Source organism: Athene noctua, chromosome 20, assembly GCF_965140245.1.
Source record: "Athene noctua chromosome 20, bAthNoc1.hap1.1, whole genome shotgun sequence".
In the NCBI taxonomy this organism is placed as follows: domain Eukaryota; kingdom Metazoa; phylum Chordata; class Aves; order Strigiformes; family Strigidae; genus Athene; species Athene noctua.
The window spans coordinates 7,364,407-7,389,287 of NC_134056.1; the positions used below are offsets into that span (position 1 = coordinate 7,364,407).

At 45.3% G+C, this 24,881-nt stretch overlaps 1 protein-coding gene across 3 annotated transcripts in view; it reads right to left on the minus strand.

Annotated features, from left to right (window-relative positions):
- The window catches only part of LOC141968743 (uncharacterized), a 162,154-nt gene that overhangs the window by 100,627 nt on the left and 36,646 nt on the right, over positions 1 to 24,881 (minus strand). For all 3 annotated transcript variants that reach the window (XM_074923809.1, XM_074923810.1, XM_074923808.1), the window contains exons 6-12: positions 23,095 to 23,148; positions 21,030 to 21,083; positions 15,725 to 15,769; positions 14,767 to 14,820; positions 12,336 to 12,380; positions 9,901 to 9,954; positions 8,613 to 8,657 (exon numbers count right to left, since the gene is read on the minus strand). In XM_074923809.1, the coding sequence (XP_074779910.1) occupies positions 8,613 to 8,657; positions 9,901 to 9,954; positions 12,336 to 12,380; positions 14,767 to 14,820; positions 15,725 to 15,769; positions 21,030 to 21,083; positions 23,095 to 23,148 (351 nt within the window). The remainder of the gene's footprint in view (positions 1 to 8,612; positions 8,658 to 9,900; positions 9,955 to 12,335; positions 12,381 to 14,766; positions 14,821 to 15,724; positions 15,770 to 21,029; positions 21,084 to 23,094; positions 23,149 to 24,881) is intronic.

Consider the following 24,881-nt stretch of genomic DNA (forward strand, 5'->3'; position numbering starts at 1 on the left):
CTCCCTAACGGGAGTGCAGAGGGGTTTTTTGGTACAGAAAATCCACCATTTTTCAGGGTGCAGCTGTTTTTCTAGAAGGATGGTTCCCTGGAAATTATGCTCAAGAATTGGGACGGCAAAGAAAAACACCCTGGTGAAAAATACTGAGCCATGCATCCTGCCCGCTCTGTGGGAGAGAGGGGACATGCAGAGAAGGACCAGGACTGGGAAGGGATCGCAAACAGCAGCGCTCAGGAGGAAAATGCTCGACTAACAAGTTCTGTTTGTTGGCCAAAAGCCAGCAGGGTGCTCCTCCACAGTGGCTGAAGTCAGGTATGACAAAACTTTTGGCACTGTCTCACAGCTGGGAAATACAGAGAGGAGGTTGGGAAAAAAGTCCAACTGAATGGTTTTCACATTGTCTGAAGAAGTTCAATGAAAGAAGCAAGATGAAGCTTGAGAAGGAGTTGGAGAAAAAGCATACAAGCAGATACTTTGCATTAAGCAAGATCCGGGTGCTTCTGTGCTCTTCTGTCCCCACCACCCCAAGCAGAGCTTTACGGTGGTTGCACCGCACTCGGTAAAGCAGAGGAACCACTATTAGAGAGGGAACTGAGACAGAGAGAGACAAGCTGATTTATCCCAGGGAACACTAAGAAGTTCAAAACTAAATCTCTGAGATCCTACAACAGTGCCTGAATTCCTTTCCATCCACACTCCCTGCAAAGGGCATCCTTTCATATGCCAGGAGACTCCTGCTGAGAACAACCAGACCTAGACAGACACTGGAACCAGCTCCCCCTGCATCAGGGGATTACATCCCCCTCCACCTCCCCTTCCTTTCTTCCTCTGCTTAAAACAGAGTGGCCTGCCCTTTCTTGCTGTTGTCAGCCAAAGGGCTGCTCCTGGTCTGAGCAGTTGCCACCACTTCTTCTCTCTTGTCCTGGGAACCAGCTGTCCTCGAGGAAGCAGAGATGGGTGAGATACACCATGTCCTTTGCTTCCCCAAGGCCTTTTCAGGTGTGCGCATGTGGGTGGGTGTGTTGTATGTATACAACATCTGATTCAGTTTAAAACACTTTCCCTGATGGAGTAAGGGAGGCAGTCTGGCAGCTGCTGCTCCGAGGAATCCTGGCAGGTCTTCAGGCCAACAGAATCCTTCTCCAAAAATAGGATTTTATTTTCCTGTTGGCTGAAGGTGAAGCTGCTCAAACCAACCAGCCCTCCTGTCTTGTCTGCGAAAGACTCTATTTGCCAGTTGGCTCTGGCCAGGTGAATCACTGCCCAGGAGTCTCCCCAGGGATGGAGCTTGCAAGTCAAACAATTCTGACGCACAAAAAAAAAAAAAAAAGGTGGTGGTGGGGAAGCAGGGTTGAAGGTGAGAGAAGGCATTCACGGGAAAAAAAAAAAAAAAAAAGGAGAATAAAATAAACAAGTGTAGCTTATGTTGGCAGCTTGCGCTGTGAGAGCATTCTTGGTGGAGAGCGCAGACGTGAGCCCCTCCGCAGGTGGGCGCGAAGGCAAACGGGCTGGCTCAGACCCAGCGCTGGTTCCTGGAGCGGCGAGCATCACCCTCGAGGGAGCCTGGCAAACCCTCTGCTCCCTGCGTGCCTGCTCACTAGCTTTCATACAGGCAGTTCTGCAGGAGCCTTTGCCTTCTGCTCCGTCTAGACCTGGAACTGTGACAGCTTTCATCCCTGCAAAGAAGGGAGATGCCATCCTCAGCTGGGTACAGGACTGATGGTCCTGCTGCACTTCTGCTCCTTTGTCACTTTGGAAGGGAGGTTTGCTTTCTCTCCCTCAGACACTTCACAGCTCTGAGTCAAATCCTCTTTGGATAAAGATTTCATGGCATTTAAACACAACTATCCCTCCAACTGTGGGAGCACAGCCCTCCAGGACAGCCCGTTCCACCCAAACATGAGCAAAAGCCCCCTGAAGCCCCTTCAACCAAACATCCTTAAAGTTCACTGACAGCCCCTCCACCCTCTTGCCCATTGGCTTTGTTCCTTTCAGGCGTGCATATGAGCTCTTCCCCATCTGTGGGGCTCTAACAGAGCGCAGATTACACAGACCCAGTTACCTAATGCTGAAGAGCACCAAATCTGCCACTGCTCCTAATTATTTACAGCCAAGATTTCCAAATCATGTAGCATCCTTCTTAAGAAAGTCAAGTAGCTTTGGTGATTGAATTGTTTTTAGACTCAGAAGTGATAGTTGCATTATTTTCCTTTATAATTTCTAATGAAAACGTTTTCGGGGCTTTGATCTGTTTTATGAATGAACGTTTCCCTGAAGGAAGGAAGATGCTCTTGTGCTTAGGAGACCCTGGTTCAATTCTTCACAAGCTTTTTGGATGACGATGGACAAGTCACTTAGGGACATTCTTGGAAACAAGCTATCTTTGTGTTTGTTTCTTTCAGTAAAAGTTATGGGCCTTGGCACCCTTTAAACCCTTTTCCCTGTGTTTTCAGTACTTTGTTTTGCCCATTGTTAAAAAAAATTAAATACATGCTAATATTGTCAGCCTTGCCAGGTTATTTGAATGAGGTAATCATGAACGTAGGAACATGTGCTGATATCAGAGCTGTAAGTAACCATGCAAACACCTCACCACGGAGATTTGGGAAACTCCAGACATGTGGAACACAACTTGGGCCAAAAAGAGATGGTCACATTTGCTCTGGGCTCACGCCTGCATTTCAAAGTGGGGAACCAGGCCCAGAGGGGAGGAGAGACCAGCTGCCACATTTCAGTGTCCAACTTAAGCATTAAAAAAGTCACTGATTGCTAAAACCAAATCTATTTTAAAAATTTAGGTTAATAAAGAAAAATTATAGCAGAGAACTTACTTAGATGGCTAACAGGAAAAAGCCAATTCATGGGCTAAAACACTCTCCATAACAGAAGAGGTTTTTTGATTACTAATTTTCAGAACCTCTGCTTGACTTTTCATACAAATAAAATTATTAAAAGCATATATATATATATATATATATATATATATATATATATTTTAGTCAATCAGTTCCTGAAGAAGGCACCAAACATTTTGGTGCTATGCTGGGGTTTGGGCAGAAGACAGAACAAGCTACCCAAGTCCTGTCCATCAACTCTCACATGCTTCTTCCTGCAGCTCATCTTCTGGATTTACCTGTACAAATAGGTCCTCAGCCTGCACATTTTACCACTAACTTTAGCTGGCCACATCTGAAAGTACATCTCTGTATGCACAGGGCCTAAAGCTAAACCTGAACTGGGACACCAGCTAGGAAGGAATGCTTTATGGATTGGAGGATGAGTTCACCAAGTGCTCAGGTGAATCAGACCTGAGCAGTGGAGGCATGTGGAAAAGTAAATATTTATTTGCTGAGGATATATACAGAAAACATCATTTAGGATCAGTTAAAAAATCATTCCCATTTCTTTCCAATCTTAGGAAATGGACCTTGTGGACCAACACACTGAACTACCACCTAGCTAAGTGGGAAACCACAGTTTATCCCTACTCCTTTAGACATTTTTCAATTTCAATTACATTATTTCTTTAAAACCTTTCTCAGTGTTTAAAGAGAAGTATAGCTCCATTCTTCCTCCTTTTTTCTTGGTAGGTAACAAGGTCTCAGTGACAAAAGAGACACAGCTGGACCCTTAGCAGCTCATGTGAGACATGATACTCAGTGCTGTAGGTGAGAGCTCTTAGGGTGTATGCCTATGTCATATTTCTTATGAGAAAAGCCATATGGGCTGCCTCTTTGCACCCCCAGGGAGCCCACTCAAGTAAACTGGCAATTATTCATTAAAGAAGAGGTACTTCGAAATGCCGTTACCAGTTTCCCAAATCTCAACTTGTGTGGTGCAGGAGACTCTCGCTTGCTTCACTCCAAATGCAAGGAAGGACCTCAGCTGCATCCAAAGCAGAGAAAAGATTGGAGCAAGAAGAGAGGAGCTGTTTATCATCTCAGTCCCTACAGAGAGGAGCAAAATTTATTTTCTCAGCAATTTGCGGTTATGCCAGCCTTTCCAGACACATGGCAAAACATGTTCCCCCATTGTTTGCACGGACAACAGCTGAGACTGTGTAACTTGGCAAAGCCCGATGCACTTACGTTCACCACTAAGTTATCTTAACCATATATCAAAAGGTTGGGGGAAGCTGTAAAACGAAACCTTTCTAACCCAAAGGCAGCCCTGCTTTTTGCTATCTGGTGTCTCCCACAAGTCAATGCCTTTTCATACGATGCAACAGCCTACCCATATTGGTGGGGAGTGCAGGGGTATCACATGTACTTCTAACAGCATATCAGATGAAGTAAAAAGAATATATTTAGACTTGGTGTTCACTGGAGGCAGGAGTTAAGACATTAACTTTATAAGTCAACATGGAAGAAGACAGCAGACATGAAAAACAGCCTGGCAAGAAGGCGCCGCCGCGTTACAAGCTGAGAGCTGGCAAGGGGGACCCCGCCTGTGGTCAGCTCATGGAAAACGGATGCCAGATTCGGCAGCTTGCCACTGCATTGATGCTCACAACAAATACTGAGACTATGTTAGAGTGGCTGCCAGATCACTGCTGGCTCTTACAACCTCCACGCTGTGGCTGACAGGCAGAGGGAAGGGAGAAATCTGAACTCACCTATGCACTGATCCCTAATACTAAAAATCCACGTGCCACTTTATAGCACCTCTTCCTTGACATCTGAGCAGTAATCCTTGGTGTTTGCATGCTCAGTTTCAGCCACTGAGCTCAAAGGAGAGCTGAGGGTGTTATCCCTGTTCTGCACACAGCCAAGAACAGCCAAACAACTTATCTGAAGTTGCATGCCATGGGGAGAAACCACGTCCCACATCCTCTTCCTCCTCCTGTGCAGTCACCAAGCAATGCAGGTTCTCCCCACCTTGCCTTGTCAGGCTCCAGCCATCCTTACAGGTCGAGGGATCAGCCTTCCCGGCCACACGTCCTGAGCACAAACCCTCCCTTTGTGCCTGCTGTGGACATGGTCTGCTCCACCTGTCAAGCTATCTCCTCCGAGCAGCACTTCAGCAACACATGGGTGCTTGCCAAAGGCTGTGCAAAGCCTGATGGCAGGGCTGGTGCTGTCAGGAGGTGTTTGCCTCCCTTGCCTGAGGTTAGCAGGCTGGCTGGGACTCCCATCACGGCACCCACCAGCTGGTGGGACACAGCTGTGTGTCACTCACAAACACAAGCTATAGCAGGACAAAAGAAAGAACAGTAATGATGAGCACAGCTAGACAGGTAGGGAAGCCAAAATGCCTGTTTGTGGTATTAATGACTTGCTCATGCTCCAGCCCTGGGGATGGCCTGATCCTGTGCTGTTTCCTAATCCAAACTGATGGACCCTTTGGGTCAGGGCTTTTCTTTCATGAGGTGGTTGCATGGTACCTGCCATGGTAAGGCTCCAAGTGTTCAGCTGAGCTCCAGGCATGGGACCAGCAGCACCGGCAGGTTCTCAGAAAAATATAAGGAAACCTCAGCTGTGTTTGGCTAAACTGTGAATAGACCTCAGACAAACCCAAGAACTACTAAGTATGTCTCGGAACTAAACTTTGCTCCTTCCTTTCTATTTCTTTTGAAATAATACTACTAATAAAACATATTGTAAGCAAAAATCAGGCATAAGATAGGACAGCTGGTGCAGCAGAGATACTCTACATGAAAAGAGATACAAGCACACATCAGTAACAAAGATGGACAAAAAAATTTCTCAAAGCTCTTTGGATATATTTCCTGAAATTTCCCCTTTAAGTCTCTTTCTTTAACAGGGCTTGAGAACTTCTGAAAATATTACACTCTTTGAAATTCAATACAATCTGCAGTGCAGACACTTCTGATTGTAGCTCCCACAGCATAAGAAAATCGTATCGCTTTCAGCTTGGTGCTTCTTGAATGATGACTAGCTGTATCTCCTCTTCCTGTGGGTTACCTCCTTCAGTGACAGTACATCTCCTTTCTAAAGATGAACTAGGACTGATATGTTGCCCGTGCATGCCAAGATAGAGCATAACAACAGCTTCTCTCATTCCTTCCCCCAGCACAGTGTGGAGCACAGCCCTGCTGCCCTCACAGCAACGGGGCCTTTTTTTATCCTTTTTTTTTTTTTTTTTTTTTTGCCAGCTGCTAAACTGAACACCATAAAAATCTACAAAAACACCATAAAAAGCCATTCTTTTCAGCCACCGCATGGACAAGACTGAGTTTAAGCAACTGGCCGCTTCAGCTCCAGGCCTCCAGCCTACCTCTAAAACAGGCAGCAGATCCGGAGACGTACAGACTCATGTTATTTCAGTCTCCCTAGTGCACTGTACTTTAATCGTAATTCTCCCCCTAGCCCACCCCCAACCTTCTCCTTGCTCCAGAGCTCGCCAGGGCCCATACGTTAGAAACGCGCTCGCCTCCTACATTGCTGATGCGCTGCAGGGAGAGCAGAGCGGGAGGGGGAGTCAGCTGTTTCCACGACAGATTCACCATGTCCCTCACAGCTCTGCAAAACTTAACTTCCCTGGAAGGGTTTCAAGATCTGACTCATGTCCAGTTCTTCTATTTTAATCATTCCCTCTTACATCATTCTCAGAGGCCCACGGTGTCACATGCAAACTCCCCCAGCCCCCAGCTCCTCCTCCGCCGAGCACTTATCTGCTGCCTTCTCTCACCTCAATCAAAACTAGGTAGAGAAATATATTTGATACCAACTCCCTCCCTACTCTCCAAAGCATTTACCAGCTTTGGATGGCAGCTAATAAGGGCTTCCAAGACCTCTCCATTGCAATGACAACACTGAAATAGAACAGGAACAGTAGCCGCCCCAGCAAACCGAGCAGTGTGGGAATGTGAGAGACCAGAAAAATCACAGCAGGCTCACTAACACTGCAAACCGGCTGGGAGACAGCACAGGCCAGGAGATAAGTGTTGGGAAGGGAACCAGGTCAGCTGGTTCCTACTTTCCATTCTCCCAGTGACTTCCTGAATAACTCTGGATGTCACTTAATCTTTTTGTTCACGCTCGGAAGTACAAATCCTCAGCATCGGTCCATTCAAGATTTCTTATTAAACCTGATATCATGAAACAGGGATGGAGCCAAGACCTTCTGAAAGAGCCGAGTAGCACAAAGGTGCTCATGCGCAGCCATTTAATCCCTTCTCTAGATCCCAGCCTAAATGCCTCCGCGGTTGAGAGATTCCCCACTGATCTCAGGGGAGCCCCTTGTTTGTAACATTGACCGACAGACAAACACTCTTGCCTGGAAGATTACAAATGCTAGCCAAACAACAGCTGGAATGCTTTGAGCCTCCAGCATGCTCTTTGCAGAAACAAGGCAGAGAGCAAAAACCCTGTACCTAACGACAGTTGCTTTGTTTGTTTTACTCTGGTCAATGAGTCATCGTTACATCGACTGACTCTCTGCAATTATTCATCACAGAGGTTTCTGCTGCAACCAGTGGCTTACAAAACTGTAAGATCTGGTACAGATTTCCACTACTCCCCCCCAAAAATCTGCTCAGCCTCCCCCCATCCCAGGGAGAGAACAGCCAGTCAGGATAAGTGTGGCACTTCTGAGATGCTTGCACGGCGTGGGACTCCTGGAAAGCACAAATTCGCATGCAAGGGTGACAAGGGGAAAGCACTGGATTTTTCCATGTGTGGGTGAGTGGATATTTTACAAGAAGCCTGTGGGTGCAATGATGTCAGGAGACTGAGAGAAACTCAGCCTAACATGAAGGACAAGGTGCAAAGGCAAGGAGACATACCAGAGCACAAACGTGCTGGATCCCTCTGCTGACTCCTGGAGCAAAAAACTTTACACATTTCGCTAACAGAAGCACGCAGAATTGTTTGGAAGAAGGCTGATGTGGGAAAAGCTTTCCTTTCTGTCCTTTCCCTGTTTCCTCTATTCATTTCAGTACTTCTCCCACCTGCTTTTAATTTGCTTTTGGATACAGTCAGCACAAACCCCCTTCTATGCAGCTCTTACCGTTTCCACCTTGTGTTCAGCCCTACCTGCAAACACCTCTTCCTCCTGGCCAAGCTCTCAAATCTACCCGCTCTCCTTCCTCCTCAAACAGGTCTTCATCTGATCTGTTACTGCTTTAACCACCATCGAGAACAAAAAGGTTTTTATACAAAAGTGTGCTTGCATTACACAAACCAGGATGGTACAAGAGTTGGAGAGAATCACAGCAAAAAGAGGCAAACGTGATGGGACTGGTGGGAGCAGAGAGCAGCAGATGTAACAGTGCAAGCACAGACATCTGGGATGCTGCAATCGTGGTGGGGAATTAAAAAGAACATTCAGGGAAGAGGCTGGCCAGAGTGAGGACAGAGGGGAAGATGTTGCAGAAGAGAATCTGAGAAGTGTAAGATCCAAGGGAGCATGGAGATGGTGCGAAAAAGAACAAAAATGCCTCTGAAGTCGGCAGACCATGGAAGAAAGGAAGAGAACAGTATCTGTATCTTCAGTTTTCTTCCTGCGTGAGAAGGGAGAAATGGAAAGGTTTGTCTGATCTCCCCATTTAGTTCCCATCAGAAGATATGAAGGGACACAGCCAAAAGCCAGATGTTTTGTTTCCAGGTTCATTCAACAAGGTCTGCATAATAGATGAGGAAAAACTTTACCGGCCTACCCATCTTGCCCCTCTTCCCAGGAACTCCAGGGATCCCCTGCAATGAAAACACACAGAGAAAAAAAAAAAAAAAAAAAGGTCTGGTTGAGAAAGCAAACAGCCAACCAACAATACAAAACAACACTAGAAGAGAAAGGGGAATGCAAAACAGGCTAATGACTGCGGCATTGTTCAGGAATCAAAATGTCAGCTACTTGCAGTCATCTGCGAGAGCAGAAGACAATTAACCTTCACCCACTAACTACGGCCCTCCCTGAGGACACACGCAGGCAGCATCCACACCCAGGGCAACGGGCTGAAGCTGTGCTTAGCAGGAGCAGTCATTAAGCTACTGGTCTGGAACCGAATGAAGGCCACCGCCAAGGCACTCACTGGAGAACTTCTGTTTATGTTTCTTATTTAGTTATACAAGCATTAAATCAGCGACTCTAGAGTGCAGGGTAGTCCCCTTCCAGGCAGGCACACACACACTCACTCCCACATGCTCCTGGGGCCTCTCTGGTTTCTGGAGCTTGCATTTGAGGGAGAAAAAGCTGGAACAAAGCAGTCTTCATCTTACAGTGACCTTCATTAGGAGCTCTTGAAGTGGGAAGAGGGGATCCGTGGATGGGTAGAGATCAGGCAGGTGGGGGGGGATGTGGGGGATAAGAACAAAAAACCAAGGGAGGTCCTGCAGAGCTCTGAACACGTGGGGTTGGAGAAAGCGTGATGAAAAGGATGGGGGAAAGTGAGGACACATGGGAACAGCAGCCACAGCTGCCCATCCACAGGCCCCAATCTCGACTGCCCAACTTGATGTGACTGGAAGGAATGTCGTTGTCAGAAAGACCCAGGCTCTGTCCCTTCCAAGAGCCAGGCTCTTTCCAGACACCTCCAGTTGGACACCCAAAATGCTGGGACACTGTGGCTGGGATGCCACTCCTGTGGGATCAGGAAATTTCCATGTACATTCTCCCCCCTGACCCATTCCATTAAGACAAACTAGTAAGGGGGAGGAGGAAGGCAGGTTTTTAAGTGAAGGAAAACATAGAAAAACTCCTCTCCACTCAACAGTGAGGTCTGATGACCCTGTCTGAAGCCTAGGTTTTCCTGAGCTGAATGTCAGCAACATACAGGGACACAGGTCCTCATGCAAGGGTAGAAACAGACTAAAGAAGGTATGGTTAAACATTAGGCATGCTTGCCTCTTTCCTCAGGAACAAGGGAGAGAGAAGTCTACAACAGGCTCTGAAGAACTGTATTCAAGCAACACACCAAGGTTTTCTTCACAAAATACTCACTCGTTCTCCATCAGCCCCTGGTAGCCCAAACAATCCTGGGAGACCAATGTATCCCTAAAGAAAAGAGGAAACAAGTAGTCAAATACATTTCTCCATTAGCAACCAGTCAGTCTGTCTTTCCTGAACATCAGAGTCTCCTCCAGCGTCGGTCAATGGCAGCCGTGATGAAATAAACCTTGAGGCAAGTGTATATGCCCATGGACTGCATGGTGCTGGCTTCCACGATGTAGTCCAAGGGCACATACCCTCACACCAGGGATCATGAGGACTCCGGGCGGGAAGAGGCCAGCAAGAAGAAACCTTACCTGGGCTGGCTCTAAGTGTACCTGAGGGAAACAGAGCTTGGTTCAAGGTTAGCAAGAGTGATGGCAAAAGCAATCCACATGCCTACACCTTCTCTCATCTCTCCAAGGGGTCTCTCCCTGTCTTTCACACTCATTCCCAACTACGTGGCGAGAACGTCCTGTTATACCAAGCTCTTTCTGTTTATGTCTCGTGGTGGTTGCACACTGCAGCCCCTTCTCATGCAAACACCCCCTCTTCCTGGCATGCAGGGCTGCCGGCCACCCTGTCGCTGAGAGAGGAGCAAATCCGTAAGGGTTCTGCCTACAAGCCTGCAAACTCCGTTGCACCATCAAGACCTTTTGCAAACACTTTGTCAACTCAAGCACCTAGGCAGGGAGAGGCTGAGAGTGCCAGTTCAGGCTCTTTGGATCGGTGTATAAGGCTCAGCTTGTACATAGATACAGATCCTCTGACACCCAGCTGTGAAGAAGTCTCCTTTGCACCAACGTCTTTCACATAAAACCGGCTCCTTCCACACTCATCAGCAGGCGTCGCATTTTCAAGTATGGGATGTTTCTCTATGGCCTTGGGATCCTGCTCAGACAAGACACGCTACATAAAATGCTACATTTCCCTTCCCCTGAAACAATTGAAGCCTTGTGTTTAATCCTCTTTGCTCTGCAGTTAGTACAAAGTTACCTTGTGTGCTGGTCCTTTGCAAAGGACTAATTTGTGCCAAACATGCAGAATCAAGAGGAAGTGGATTTCAGCAGGGAGCCCCCTCAGTGGCACCTCACTGTTATAAGAGCCAAGTGTTAACACTGTTTTTCTCTCATCTTTCTTTCTCCATCATCACTAAATCTCTTACTGTCAACCCCACCAAACTTCTTCACCAGTCCATCACTCCCTTTAGGTTGCGCTTCCTTCGGGGATAATACCTAGCTAGGAAATAGGGCTACATTAAAACAGCGCTGCCTGCCTTTGCCTCCTGAACCCCAAGATGAACCATGGAACTCCTGAACTGCTTCCTGCAGAAGAAAAAAATAGAGGTTGGGGATAGAGAAGAGTCTACAGTTGGCTCCCTCAATCCACAAAATGCAGGGATCTCCCTTTAGTACCCAATTCTGACTGACTGCAGTTGAACCGAGGAATGGCTTTCTTGGGTAGCCATAAATGTTGCAGTCCTCAGTACTCAGGAGTGTAAAGTGGGAAATAACTTTTCAAGTCTTGCATTCTGCACATCTACCACATCATAATTACATGAAGTCCTGGTTAGGCCAGTTAAACAGATGCACCAGGGAAAACTTCATCACTTGCAGAAGGTGAGCAAGCTGTGCTATCTCAGATCTTCCTCTCTCCTGCAGGGCATTGAACATGCCATCTCCCTTCCCAGTGCAAGAATACTGCTAGCTACAGGGTCAGCGTTTGTTTATTCCTTGCAGTTTTCCTAGTGATGAAATCCAGCTGCTTGAATTTACTGCATACAGAGAAAGTATCACATGTGAGAGGAATGGGGGATTTTATTGGCTTTGAAGCTCAATGTGAATTTATAATTGCAGGAAAAGAACAAAATGTGATTAACGAGAGCCTTAGCTGGTAAAAAAAAAAAAAAAAAATCTTTTGCAGTGAGCGTGAACCCCCAGCAATTTAATTTTGGTGAGCAAAACCAGGCAGGACAGAGATACTAATGTTTGTATTTGCACATGGCTTCAAGATGCTGGCTTGCTGTTCTGCATAATGATATAAATCACTCCCAAACCCAGGTCTATACCCAAAAGAGCCCATATTCAGCATGGTCAAAGACCGCTGAACCACACTCATTGAAACTAAAGAGGCCTTTGGGAGATGGGGCTTGCAGAAAGTTCAGGCTTTGGTAGGAATTTGTATGCCATTCTTTCCTCCTCTGCAATGTGAGCTCTGAAGGGGTTGACTTTGTATCATCAGCGCTATTAGTGAACTTTGATCTTGGTACATTCCACATTTAATTTGAAAAAAATTAGCAGTGCTGCAATAAACAAGCGGTGTGCAATTCAAATCCCCCGAATCCAACAAATTAAAGCAACTAGCGTCAGGATTGCAAAATTAAGCATAAAGTTTCTTGAGAAACCTTTGGTAAAAACAAGTAAAAAGACAAATGAAAGGCTGCTTACCCGACTGCCTTTTGGACCAGCTTCCCCTATGGGGCCAGGTAAACCCTAGAACAGAAGGGAAAAAACAAAGACAAATGTGGACAGGCTTTAACTTAACCTAATGAGCAGTGCCAAATCCCCAGCACCGTCCCTGCGTGGTTCTGCTTTCAGTGCCGAGTCCAAGGCCTATCAACAAAGGAGAAAAAAGGACAAAATGATACAAATAACAAATCTCCCATTGTTGGGGAGCTGGGACTCTGCAGAACCTGAGACTGCTGCACATAGTGAGCCTTCCCCGGGGCTGAAGTAGTGATTTCTGATCATAAAGACCAAAAAGGCTAATGCAGCAGGGGGCACAGAGGTTGCGTTACACTTCAGATGTGATGTACAGTGACGCTCTGTACCCAACAGCTCTTGATTCATTTTCCTGCCTAACTGAACACATGCACAGCAAAGACAAATGTATTTCAATACCTGTTTAGGGAACACAGGCGGGCCCTGATGCAGTGAGAAAGCCTCTCTAATTTCTACAGCCTAGAAAGTCACTTAGCAGTGCAGGTACTGCAACACCTCTAACCCTTTGCAGCATCAACAGCTATCGAAAGAACTGAAAATACATTCCCCGTACCACTTCTATGCCTCTTGCTGCTCACTTAGAAGTACTGCAAAAAAGAACCCTGTAAAAATGCATAACAATTTTTCGTGTTTATTGTCTTCTAGCAAGTTTCTAGGTCCATTTTTTCTAGCTCCAAATGTTGTTGGGCTTTCTGGGAAGGGGGGGGAAAAAAAAGGGCTAAGTCCATATTTTCTTTAGCTGGCAGCACTGCACACTCAGGCTGGGATCTGAAAGTCAGGTTGTGCTTTTTCCTGGCTCATGCATCATTGCCAAATATTTCAGCCATCGGGGTGAAGTTAACAATTCTGCCTATGATGCGCAAATCAAAACAGAGCCAAGCTCTCTCTCTCCCATAGCGCTGCAGAGCCAGCACAGCTGACAGGAGTAACAAGTAGTAAAATCTTGGTAAAGTAAACAGCTCTGATGCTGGATACACACAGTGTTCAGATATGCTGAAAAAAGCTGCCTTAAAAAAAAAAAGTCACTTTCCTGACCCAAACCACATTTTAAGAAAGCGCTTTTGTTCTTCGTATGTCAAGCGCAAAGATTTCACCCTGCTTATCTGATGGGCAGAACACTGCTGTGAACTGCTAAACAGCATTCATTAACCTTGTATGTCCAATATAGCTTGGACCTCTTCGTATTAGTCATCTAACACACACTCACACCTAGGAGATTCTTTGGCATGCAAATCTCTAAGAGCCTTTCAGACTATGAATGGAGCATTTAGTCAGGTGCATAAAGCTCTCATCCAGTTCTACCATCTCCAGCGTGTTAAGCAAGGTAACAACTTAATTTTCAATTTAAAATGGATTGTACATTATTGATAGTCTGAGGCAGGGGATGCAGATTTGTTCTGCACATCCAGTTCACACTTAGTCCAATAACCTGCACATCTGGGTAAAAACTCACGCATGAACTCATGACAAGTCTGAAAACCCCTGACAGACTACTTGGGATCTTTGACATCTATCTAGCCTCTTAGCTATGTACTTAAAACTAAACGTGGTGGAATCCAGCATTAATGTGTCGATTTTAGAAAACCGTGACAAATTCATCTCACTGTAAAATGTCACAGGGCCAGGTCTTCTGCCCTCCAACAGATACCATTTAGGGTTTTACAAATTCTTCCTCTTAGTTTTCTTCCTACTACTCAGCATCTTACATCAGTAAAACAATAAAGTGTCCAATCTTGATCCATCTTCCCTTGCACACTCAATTCCTGAAGTTGTCTTTGTGCATTTTTTTCAGAATGAAAACAAAGACTTGGTTTACTTTCATCATCCTTTTTGCAGCTGCAAATATGACTTTTATATATATTTATGATCCATGTATAATTTTATATATATGTATCTATAGGATCATGCTAGTGAATTTTACTAGTGAGAATTTATCTAATTGTTTTCTTTTGGTAATATGCCTTTTTCTGTCCCAGGTTTCTAATCTGTTCTACTTTAGATGCAAAATGTGCTTAAAAGTGGATGGTTAGCAGCTTGCAGGTATGTTTCTCTGCTCTGCCATTTTGTTGGTTTTGTTTGTTTGTTTGTTTTTTCCCCTGTTGTTATACTGAAGCAATAATTTGTCAGATTTTGCTATAGAAATATAGGTTGTTTCTATCATAGGCATAAAATACTTTCTAACAACCTTAGTGTCCCCCAGAGCTGAAAAACTGTGTCATTGACACAGCATCTTAGGGAAGGAAGAAAGAAAATATCCAGACATATTCTAGAGGTCTGCACTGTCTTTAATGGGGCACATATTTAGCGGGGCATATATTTAGCTACCTGCACACCCAAATCCCTAGTCTGTGCACAGCACGATGAGATTTTACTGCACCTGCCTGCCAGGATAACCTTTGGCACCTGGACTTCCATCTGGTCCTCGTTCGCCCTTTGGAAAGAAAAAAGAAAAGGCAGAGAAGGTAAGATGAATGTCACACTTGGGAAGCCTTTTAGCTGTTTCATTCTTCGAGCTGGGGGGAAAGGAGGGTGGGATGGATTAACCTGATGCAAATTTATAGAGAGGAAGAAAATATTAATAGTAGACTGTGGAATAAATTAATGAGGGCGGAAAACACACAGAAGCCAAGTCAATAGGATCCATGCATTAAGCAAGTGTTGCCATTTCTCCTTCTCCCTCCATCTGCAGTGAAAGCAGCAGATAGTTTGAAACAAGGAGGCTAAGAGAAGGTGTAAGGCTGCATCTATATCTGGCATATGGAACCGTTTTACTGGTGGGGAAGCACTGCCAAAATTCTTCAAAACTAAATGGATTCATGTATAATATCCTTTAACATCATTGCTAACAGGGCCTGCTATTCATTGCTTTTTTTTTTTTTTTTTCTGAACTGCAAACATCAGACTTAACCAAATAAAGAAGGGGGAGAAAAGGGGAGAGGGGGAATGGGCTTTGGGAGAGGAATTACATGTTAGTACTTGATATGACATGGTTAGTAAAGTCCAGGTGAAATGAATGTAAAAGAAAAAATAAAAGGGGAATAGGGTAAGCTGGTATTTCTTCCACCATGTAAACTTAACGTGGTTGAGCAATAAAAATCAGAAATTAAATTTAGAAACTCCGAGGCAGTGTCCTCCCACCAACCTGCTGATGCTCGGTCAGTGTATGCGCCCAGCTGCTGGCAGCAGGGGAGCTCACTGCGCATCCCCTGCGTGTACCGAGCTGCCCCTGGAAGGAGCTGGCTGTCCACACTGAGCAGGCTGTACAGGATCCAAACGAGCATCAGTCAGCAAATCCATCCCTTAAAGATTCAGTGTTGGAAAGTGGGAAGACTCACCTGGTCTCCAGGGTGACCTGGTGGTCCAGGGTAGCCTTTATATCCCTGTTGAAACAGGATGGAGGGGATGAATAATAAGAAAAAAAAAATTAAAATCTGGGTTTGGTTTGAACTTCTTTTTGCAGGTGGGAGTAAAGTTCTGAGGAGAAGCAGGTTTTTAGATATGGGATAGCACCACACAATCATGCAAACTTTTAATGTGCCACTTTGTGCTTGCATAACCCAAACCCTGCCCATGTCCCCAGACGCGGCTGCAACGCGGTGTGGCATCAGCAGCCTGCGCCCGCTGGGGTCTGGCCTGGCGGTTACTCAAGCAGGATTTGCTCCATGAGCAGACTTAGAGTTGTATCTACACTCGTATCTGTCTATTTGTAATCTACACCTTTAGTAAAGCTATCCTTAATCCTTAGGAAACCACAGGCTCGTAGGGTGAAACGTTGGCTTTGGGCAAGTTGGGGGACTACACAACATGAGTCACTCCCATTTCAGAGCACTCACTTTCGCTTTAGAACTTGAAATACCATAGACGCCAAAATAACCGCTTACTGTCATGGGAATATTCAGTTTTGTTTCTAGCCTGAATTTGTCTGGATTCCAGTTTTTCTAATCCATTACAAGGCGTGACGAGGTCCAGAGTCTTTCATTAGGAAGCAACCTAAAACGGTGAGCAAGCTGTCTCTTAACCTGCTCTCTCTCGGCTGAATTAATTAGAATGAGTTTCTTAATCCAGTTTGCTGGCTGGCGTTGCAGGCTTCAAATCATTCTCGCAGGTCTTTCATAAACCTGCTTCAGTTTTTCAGTGTTTTTTGTTGGTTGGTTGGTTTTTTTTTTTAGATGCAGACACTGCAACAGGACAAAGGTAGCCTGTTCAACTGCAGACCGATCAGTATGGGTTTTAAGGGAGTTTGTTTTCTCCAGGATTTACCTAGAGGTCTCTTCAAACACTGAGTAAATTCTGCAAGTGATAGGCACTTTAGATTTTTTTTTTCCTCTCTTCTTTATTATCATGCTTCAGCTATTTAAAACAAACTCATTTCCATCAAGTGGAGTCAAACCAGATTAGAAGATTAAATTCAGTTACAGAGATGACCATTTATCTGGGCTATTAGCAAGATTTAAAAAAAAGGTCAGAAAATTTAACTTAAAACAAATGGAGAGAGAAAATAAACAAGAAACAATCCTTGCACAAATAGTACAGAAATAACAAAATGCTTTCAGGGTGAGTTACATCTGCTAATTGTAACTCAGTCTCTGCTACTCACCCTGTCCCTGGCCAGGGCTCCCGGTACACATCGCCTGTCTGTGAAACCCACAGGGGAGCACCCTCCTGCTCTGGAAGCCATAACCAAACCCTGGTTTGGCCGAGGACTTGGTCTTTTGCTTCACTCACTAGATGAACCTGGGCCTGTTTCTGTTCCACACCTCTGCTTAATGACTTTTTTATTCTTCCCATGGGCTATCTAGACCTGCAGCCTAAGCCTTTGCTGGCGGAGGTATGCAATGCTCTCAGCCATCCTGGCTACCACCCACTCCCCTTTGCATTCCTCCTTGCTCATTATTTCAGACATTTTGGCCTGGAAAAATGTTGATTCCCTTTTCACCATTTCTTTCCTGCTTGACCTGTCTGATGTATCATGGCCTGCTCTTTTGACTGAGCTGTACCTCCTGAGATGGTGGCGGCTGACCTGAAAGACCATTTGGCTACTGGCTGGCCCTTATTTGAACCACCTCAAAGTCCCTTCTCCGATTGCTGCTACTGCATTTCAGCCAGTGGCTCCTAACTGGAAGTGCCTCGACAGCTCTTGGAGCCGGACCAGCAGATGGGACTCCCTGCCCTTCTCCAGGAATCTGCCTCGTGAGATCCTTTCCTGCTTATCCTCTCCCTGGCTCCTTGGCAGAGGCTCAGCACCAGCAGAAAGGAGAGAGGATGCTCCACCCTGGTTGGGTGTCTGGCCATAAGGTTGTGAAGGTCCAGACCTATGGGGTGTGGAAGGCCCAGCACTGGTATCAGCCGTCCCTGGAACACGGACAGCAGGGCGTTGTGCAGACGGAGAGCGTCTGTTCTGGCCCTCCCCTCACCTCTTCCAGAGAGCGCTGCCAACAGAAACAGTCCTGGGTTCAGCATCTCCAGACATACCCTGGGATTTAGCACAGAGCCCGTGGGGTTTCCCCCTGGGGCCTCTTGCCCAGCTCTTCCAGTCACAGCCTGGAGCAGGAACTACCTTTGTCTCCAGACACCTGGAGCACCTACTTCCACAGATACAAACACTTAGAGATGTCTCGCTCCTTCCACTGATAAGAAAGAGGTGCCTAGCTTGGCTGCTCCAAATCAGTGTGCTCTGAATGGGTTCCTCCAGGACAGGTGTTTCAAGCCTGCCATGTCCACCCAGAGCAGATAGATGATAGCCCTTGAGATGCTCAAGGCACTCCCTGAGCAAAAGTCTACACCAAATACTGCATTGCTATCTCTATAATAAGTGTAAGTGAACAGCACTTAAATATATAGACACTCTGCTACTGTTGCACCCTATTAAATAAATATCCTCCTCGCTACATATAAAGAACTCTGGGAAGCTTTGAATGTGTGTTTCTTCATAGTATGCTGCAGTTACTTCTGTCTCAGGTTAATTATAGCGAAGAGAAAACAGAAAACTTTGTGTATGCTAAAGTTGGCTGCAACGTGTAAGTATTTACCTGCTAAAATCCTCTTCAAATAGCACTAAAATGACAGGGCAGAGGGTATGAAAACAACTGCATTTGCTCTTTTATCCAAACACTTCCTGATGATTACAGGGTGCTCAACACAAAGGGCTGTGATTTAGAGAGGAAATTGCACTCCAGTGAAGGATTTACTCATCTGTGATGATATTTATAATCCACTCTCTCCTAGCTAAAAAGGATCATCCTGCACTATGATAGGAAATGTGAAGAAGAGTAAAGAGGCCAGCAAATGAGATCTGGGTGACAGGATGTGTTCCGAAGCACCGACCAATTCCTAGCTCTGTCTTTACTGAGTGACTGTAACAAAGCTTTTTCTCTCTCACTGCTGCTGTCTTCTACAATCTCGTACAACCATTTTCTCCTCCACAGCATTTGAGGCTGGGAGCAGTGACGCAGTGCTCTGCTGAAATACATCTGCAAGGCAGCTGTAGCCTGCAGCCCCCAACCAAAAGCCAAAGCCCACAGCCCCCTTGTAGGCACCAGAGGGAAGAGCAGAGGGGGCACCCAAGTCCTCCTGCCACTGTTCCCCAGAACTGCTGGTCAGCAAAAGCAACATTTGCTCTGCGTGGAGAGGAGTAGAATTACATCTGCTGCTTCAAAGGCAGTTTCATACACTCATAAATGGGTGCAGACAAAAAGACTTTGGGGGTTCTCCGAGATCGGACCCTCCAGTCCTACAAAAAGCAGAGGTCTGCACTCACAGGGCAGGCACAGCGCTGTGAGCCACACTATCCAAAACCATCTGCTGCTTGGTTGTGGCTTTAGCTCATGCTGCTGAGCCAGTTGTTTCATTTAGTGGGAAAAGTATTTTGTTTCCCCTGGTAAAATATTTTGCCTATTTGAAAGTTTCTACATGGTGTTTTCAGATCAAAGCCCTTAGAGCTCTTTTCCCAGTCCCTCCATGGAGTGCGCAGGAGGGGTGTCCATTTCCAAGGCGTTGCTGTTTTCTGGTAGCCAACTTGTGTTGCCCACCTTCAGCCAAACACCAGCATATTTTCACTGGGAAAATGCCAGCAGGGAATCCAGATAAAAAAAGATTTTTTTTCCAAACATTTCTCCAACAGCTGTAAATTTTTTCTTAATGCAGGATGCTAATAAAAGCCAGGTTACACCAAAACCACTGCCAGACTAGTGCTACTGGGAGGTTTTTTTTAAGCTGTACCAAAGGAAAAATTTCAGCATCCAACTTGCTCATTACTTGAAGAAACAGAAGCATACCCCTGTCTTCACCCTGTCCTGGGGAGCCGAGATCAGATGTGAAGGCCATGTGCTGGACTCCAGAATGTTTGTTCAATCTCTTACTCCTTCTCCACTTTTTCCATTATGAGTCCTTGCACTCCTGACATTGCATTTTGCTGATCAGAACCACAAGGTTTTGTTTTATGAGCTGTTATACCAGGAAAATGGTATTCTTTACACCCTATTTGTTAGAACTTGTTTGTGACAGAATAAGATTGGTAATTAATCACTCTATTGCTCCTAGCTCCAAACAGCACCCCAAGCACGACCAGCCTTGGGAGCAGAAAAACGAACCCAGCCCCTACTCTTGGCAATTTGATTCCAATATAAAGCACACAACAAGCAATCATGGAGAGGGAGAATTTCTTTCAGCCTCCTCCACAGCTTCTTCCTCTCCCCAGAGTCTTAAAGCATACCTGAGTAGGTGTTTGTGTGCAGCTAATTGGCCTGAGGAACAGCGTATCTTCAATGGCCCATTGACTGATGAAGTGATTGAAACAAGATGCTAATTTTTAACTGTTGGGCTTAGCGGTATCAATATCGACTTGCTGGGAAGGGAAGTCATGTCCACAGAGCCCAACTGTCAAATGCCTCACTGCAACAGGTCCAGCTTCCACAAAATCAAACCGACCTACCAACAGAGCCTGGAACTGGAAGGTCAGCTGAAATGTCCTTGATATATAAAAGGTGTGGATGGCTAAGGTATTGCCGTGCAGACTTGCATGCATGAACATGAGCACATACACTGCTGCAGCCTGAAGGCAGGGATGGCTCCTGTGGTCTACCCTTATGCATTTTTTTCTAGGCATAGGCTTGTTGTTGGTGATGTTGATGTTGTTGAAACATAAATATTGAACCAAATAAAGCAAAACCCGACTAGTGCTATCAATCTCGAAGCAAAACAGAGGGAAGTCATACAGATATTTTGTTTGAAAAGTGCTTTACTAGGACAGTCAAGGTTTACTGTTCCAAATCTGACCTTTGAGTACTGATGTCAGTTGTAGATCCATTTAGTTAACATATTGGCTGAACCAGATCTAAATTCAGTTTCCTGATGAAGACCCAGTGTCAGGGTGCAGAGGGATGATGCAGGGCAGTGGGACGTGGAATTCAAAGAAGGAACAGAAATCTGGATCCAGAATTTAATTTTGTACTCTTACACAGTCTTGCTGCTACAACATTTAGGCAGTTGCTTCAGTCTATATCCCAGTTTATACACCTGTGAAACAGGCATAAGACTTTTTTGATGGGTACTAGGACTTAATGAAATATTTTAGGCAGAGTTAGAGAAGAACATTTTAAAATAAAAATATTGATCTTATTCACTAGAAAAGAATACTCTTACCTTTCTACCAGGTGGTCCAGGGAACCCAGTCAAACCAGGTAAGCCCACGTCTCCCTGTAGGAAGCAAGCAACTTGAATTAGTTTTCAGCAACATTTTCCTTATGCCTAGCATACTGTTAACTGAAATTATTTTGCCAACAGTAGCACCCAGCTATTGATATTTCTGATTCTAATCACAACTCTTCAAAAACTGACTGGATAAGAAGTGTAGATTTAAACAACATCTCTATTAACTGGCTCATATAAATAATAAACCCAGTTAATTAATGGCAGCTGCTGCTAGAGTCCAGCTTTTTGCCAGCAGAATGAATGCTTTTTTTTTTTTCTTTTTCTCAATGATCTCATTCAGTCACATGCTTCATTCGCCTTTTGATAGGCATTTAAATCACCAAGGCAAGAAAATTTTAGCTTTTAAATGCAATAAGAACAACAGGTACCTCCTGCCAAATCCTATGATTGTGCTCACACTCAGCTACTGCACTGGCTCAGCCCACGGCTCCGGTTCAGATGGCGCTGGTGGTATAATTATTTAACCTGACTGTATGACATGGATGGAACCTTTGCAGGCTGCTGGTGGGAGGGTTTTTGCAGTGGCCTGCACTTTTGAAAAGGGATTACATCACATCCCAGCTGGCATATCCAAATCATCACAGGAACAGAGAAGTGCACTGCTGTGAGACCTCTCTAACATCCAATCCCATTTGCACAAGACCATTTTGGCCTCCTCTGATTAGGATCAAAAAACCTTTTAGAGTCTCCAGCACTGTGCTGTGCCTGCTTAGTGAAGATGCATTTGGAGTATCTAGCTTGAAAATTAGGCATCACTCCAAACTCCTGCTGGAAACTCCTTGTTTCTATTACTGCTAACAGGAATAAAGCCTTGTTAACATGAGCTAAAAGTGATCTGGATCTCTCCCTTCCTTACACTGAGCATGCTTGCAAGAAAATGGTTCCAGACTCTGCGGGTGGATGATTTCCATGTGATGCCATTCCGATGTACCAGAAATTTCAAAAGGCATCTCGTGCTCTTAAGTTATTTGTCATTTCAGACAGCCTTCTCAATGTTTTCTAGCGTCACCCTCCATCTTGTATTTGTGTGGCTTGCTGTGCTTCATGGAGGCATCTGGCTTCAAAGGAAGGGCCCAAGTTCTTCATGGCTTTCTACCAGATGTGCATTTATAGCAAGGCTTATGATGAAAGGAAGAGAACCAGGCTTCTTGCCCTGGGCATGAGTTATGAAGTATTGTGTAGACACCACTGAAAGAACTAATTGAGGTAGATGTTGTGGAGCCCTGATAGCTCTACTATTCATTTCTGGACTTCTGTGAGGCCTTGTTGCCTCAGTAAAAATCGCTCAGCTGTGAAACAGCAAAAACGGGAGTTGTAACGTATTGAAAAGAATTAGCAGAACTCTGATGCTTCACAATTGCTAAATCCAGAAACCAGCTACACTTCCCAGTTGTGCGCTTTGTGCTGATTTGAGGAGACCTTGGTGGAAAGGCCCCTGGTAATCACACAGCAGGGTCCATGCGTTGGCAGTGCAGTGGCCTTAGAAACCTCCTTCTCTCCACCAGCGGGACAGCAAAGCTGCTCTCACAGCCGCGACCTGCGACGTGAGGCAAACTGCTCCCTTGCAGCTCCTTGGCAAGAACATCTTTTCTTTTGCCTTCAAGGGTTTTATTGCCTACACTGGGATTGCCCAGAGCTACAGCTGCATGCCCAGAGTTAGCAAGGTGTGGCTGTCTCTCATATGCGCTAGTTTAAATACTTAGTTTAAGTCACCATGTGCCTGCAGCAGAAGGGACTTAAGTTTGGCTGCAGATTGTGCACAAAAACACTTGGACAACAAAAAGCTGTGGCAGCAGACACCTCAGTGCACTGTGGTCAATACCTTAGCTAGGTCTCTTTAGTCCTGAATCAGGGGTCTGAGCCTTCATTTTCAGTTCTAAGTCTACCTGAGTAGCTGTGATGCTTGTGGCTGCAGTATGGACTCCCTCCATGTGTATGCACAGGGCTTAAAGTGCACCGTGGTCCTGATGCCTGTGCACTCTGGGCAACATCTTACCTTCTGTCCATTGCGAGCTTTTCCAGGCGACAGCCCAGGATCACCTTTCTGACCCTGAAATGAAAAACTTAAATTAATGATATAATCCAAGGATCCGGCCCACAGATGTGGTGCTGCTTCCAGCAAATTAGAAAAACATTTTCATTTATCTCCATCGTGCTCCAACATCCCAAATGTATTAAAGTCCCCGGGTATAGCTGATTTGCTGGGGGTGGTTTTAGTGAGCGATTGCTTCTGCTAAAGCGTTGAGTTTTAAATAGTATTTGACAGTATTAAATTGACTAAAGGAAGGATAACTGGAAGAAGGCATCGCCAGGACTTTTGATACTTATTAGACTAGACAGCTGTGATTTCTTACTTGTCTACAACTACCATCACAAAAATAATTACCAAGCCTGGCTAAACCATCCTTCTTAACATCTTGCTAGATGCTGTTGCTTTTTTAACTGTGAGGAACAGATGAAACTGCAGAGAAAGTTACACTAATTAGACACTACTACCAGCAGCCAGAGCAATTGTGAGGCTTTCAGGCTGGCAGAAGAAAGAGGCACACTTTATCTTAAGTGGTGGCATTCTTTATTTTCCTTTTTAACAACCGTGACGAGAGAAATTACAGTTTAAGACTGTGATCTTCTGACAAACACAGGCTAGGATTTCAGCAGCATTTAAACATCTAATTCCAGCAGATTCCTTTGAAAATCCCAATTCAAATTATTAAAAGGTGGAAAGGTAATGTGTGTACCTAACAGGGTGAGACAGAAGTAGAGAAAACTTGAAGAGATTTGAAGTGTGCCAGATTCTTTTCGCAGGGGAGAGGTGAGGCTTTGCACACAAAGAAGTTCAGGTCTGTGTAACATCTCTTCTGGCGCAGCTAGGACACAGTTATCCCAGCATCGGTCACTGGCTATTTAACACCCCTGGGATCATAAACAAGTCACACTCTCTGTGTGCCACCTCAGCAGCACGGGATTCAAAACCAACCTCCAAGCACAGCACAGTTGTGAGGGTTAATTAAGGGCTGTCAAGGGAAGTGCTTGGAGGGAAGGCTCGACCCTACAAAGGAGTAATAGTATTTATTAACTGGCATTTCTCATTAGCAGACAAAGGTCTAGTTATAGCTAGCTGTGCAGCTTTTCCTTGCAGTCTCACTGCGATGACATTCAACACACACTTCCCACCTTGCACAGAGTGTAAATCTCCCCTTCTCCTCCTCCACCATCCACCACAAACTACAAGGTTCAGGGAGTGAGACTACTGGGCTATGGACTGTAGGGAGCACTGCTGATTCAAGGCAGATGCATCTGTACAAATTCTGAATGAAGGCTGCCTGGTTTCCAAACAGTAAATGAAGTCATGCAGATAATCTTGCTTTGCATGCAGCTGTTATCAGGGCAATTCTCCCACTCTTTGAGCTTCAGAGCAGTCAGTGGGTGCTACAACTGCTTGGAACAGATTAGAGCAATCCTCAGGATTGCAGGGTATTAATTTCTACTCTGCAAAACTAATTTACTGCAGCAGGTAGACACCCACCACTCTCCCTAAATCTTGCCATGTGCTCAATGCAATGACTCTGAGCCATGTAAAGGAATACAAGCCTCTTATGTTTTTCCATGGGAAGCTCCAGATCACATTAGCAAAGATGGTGCTTTGTATCACGGTTCTGTGTTCAGCACTGCTGAGACCATTACACAGGTGGAGAACTCAGCCCCAAGCAGGATCACGCATCCCTAAGATTAATCAGCAAGATGGCATCAGGACTCGAGAGAGCAGATGCCTGGATGCAAGGG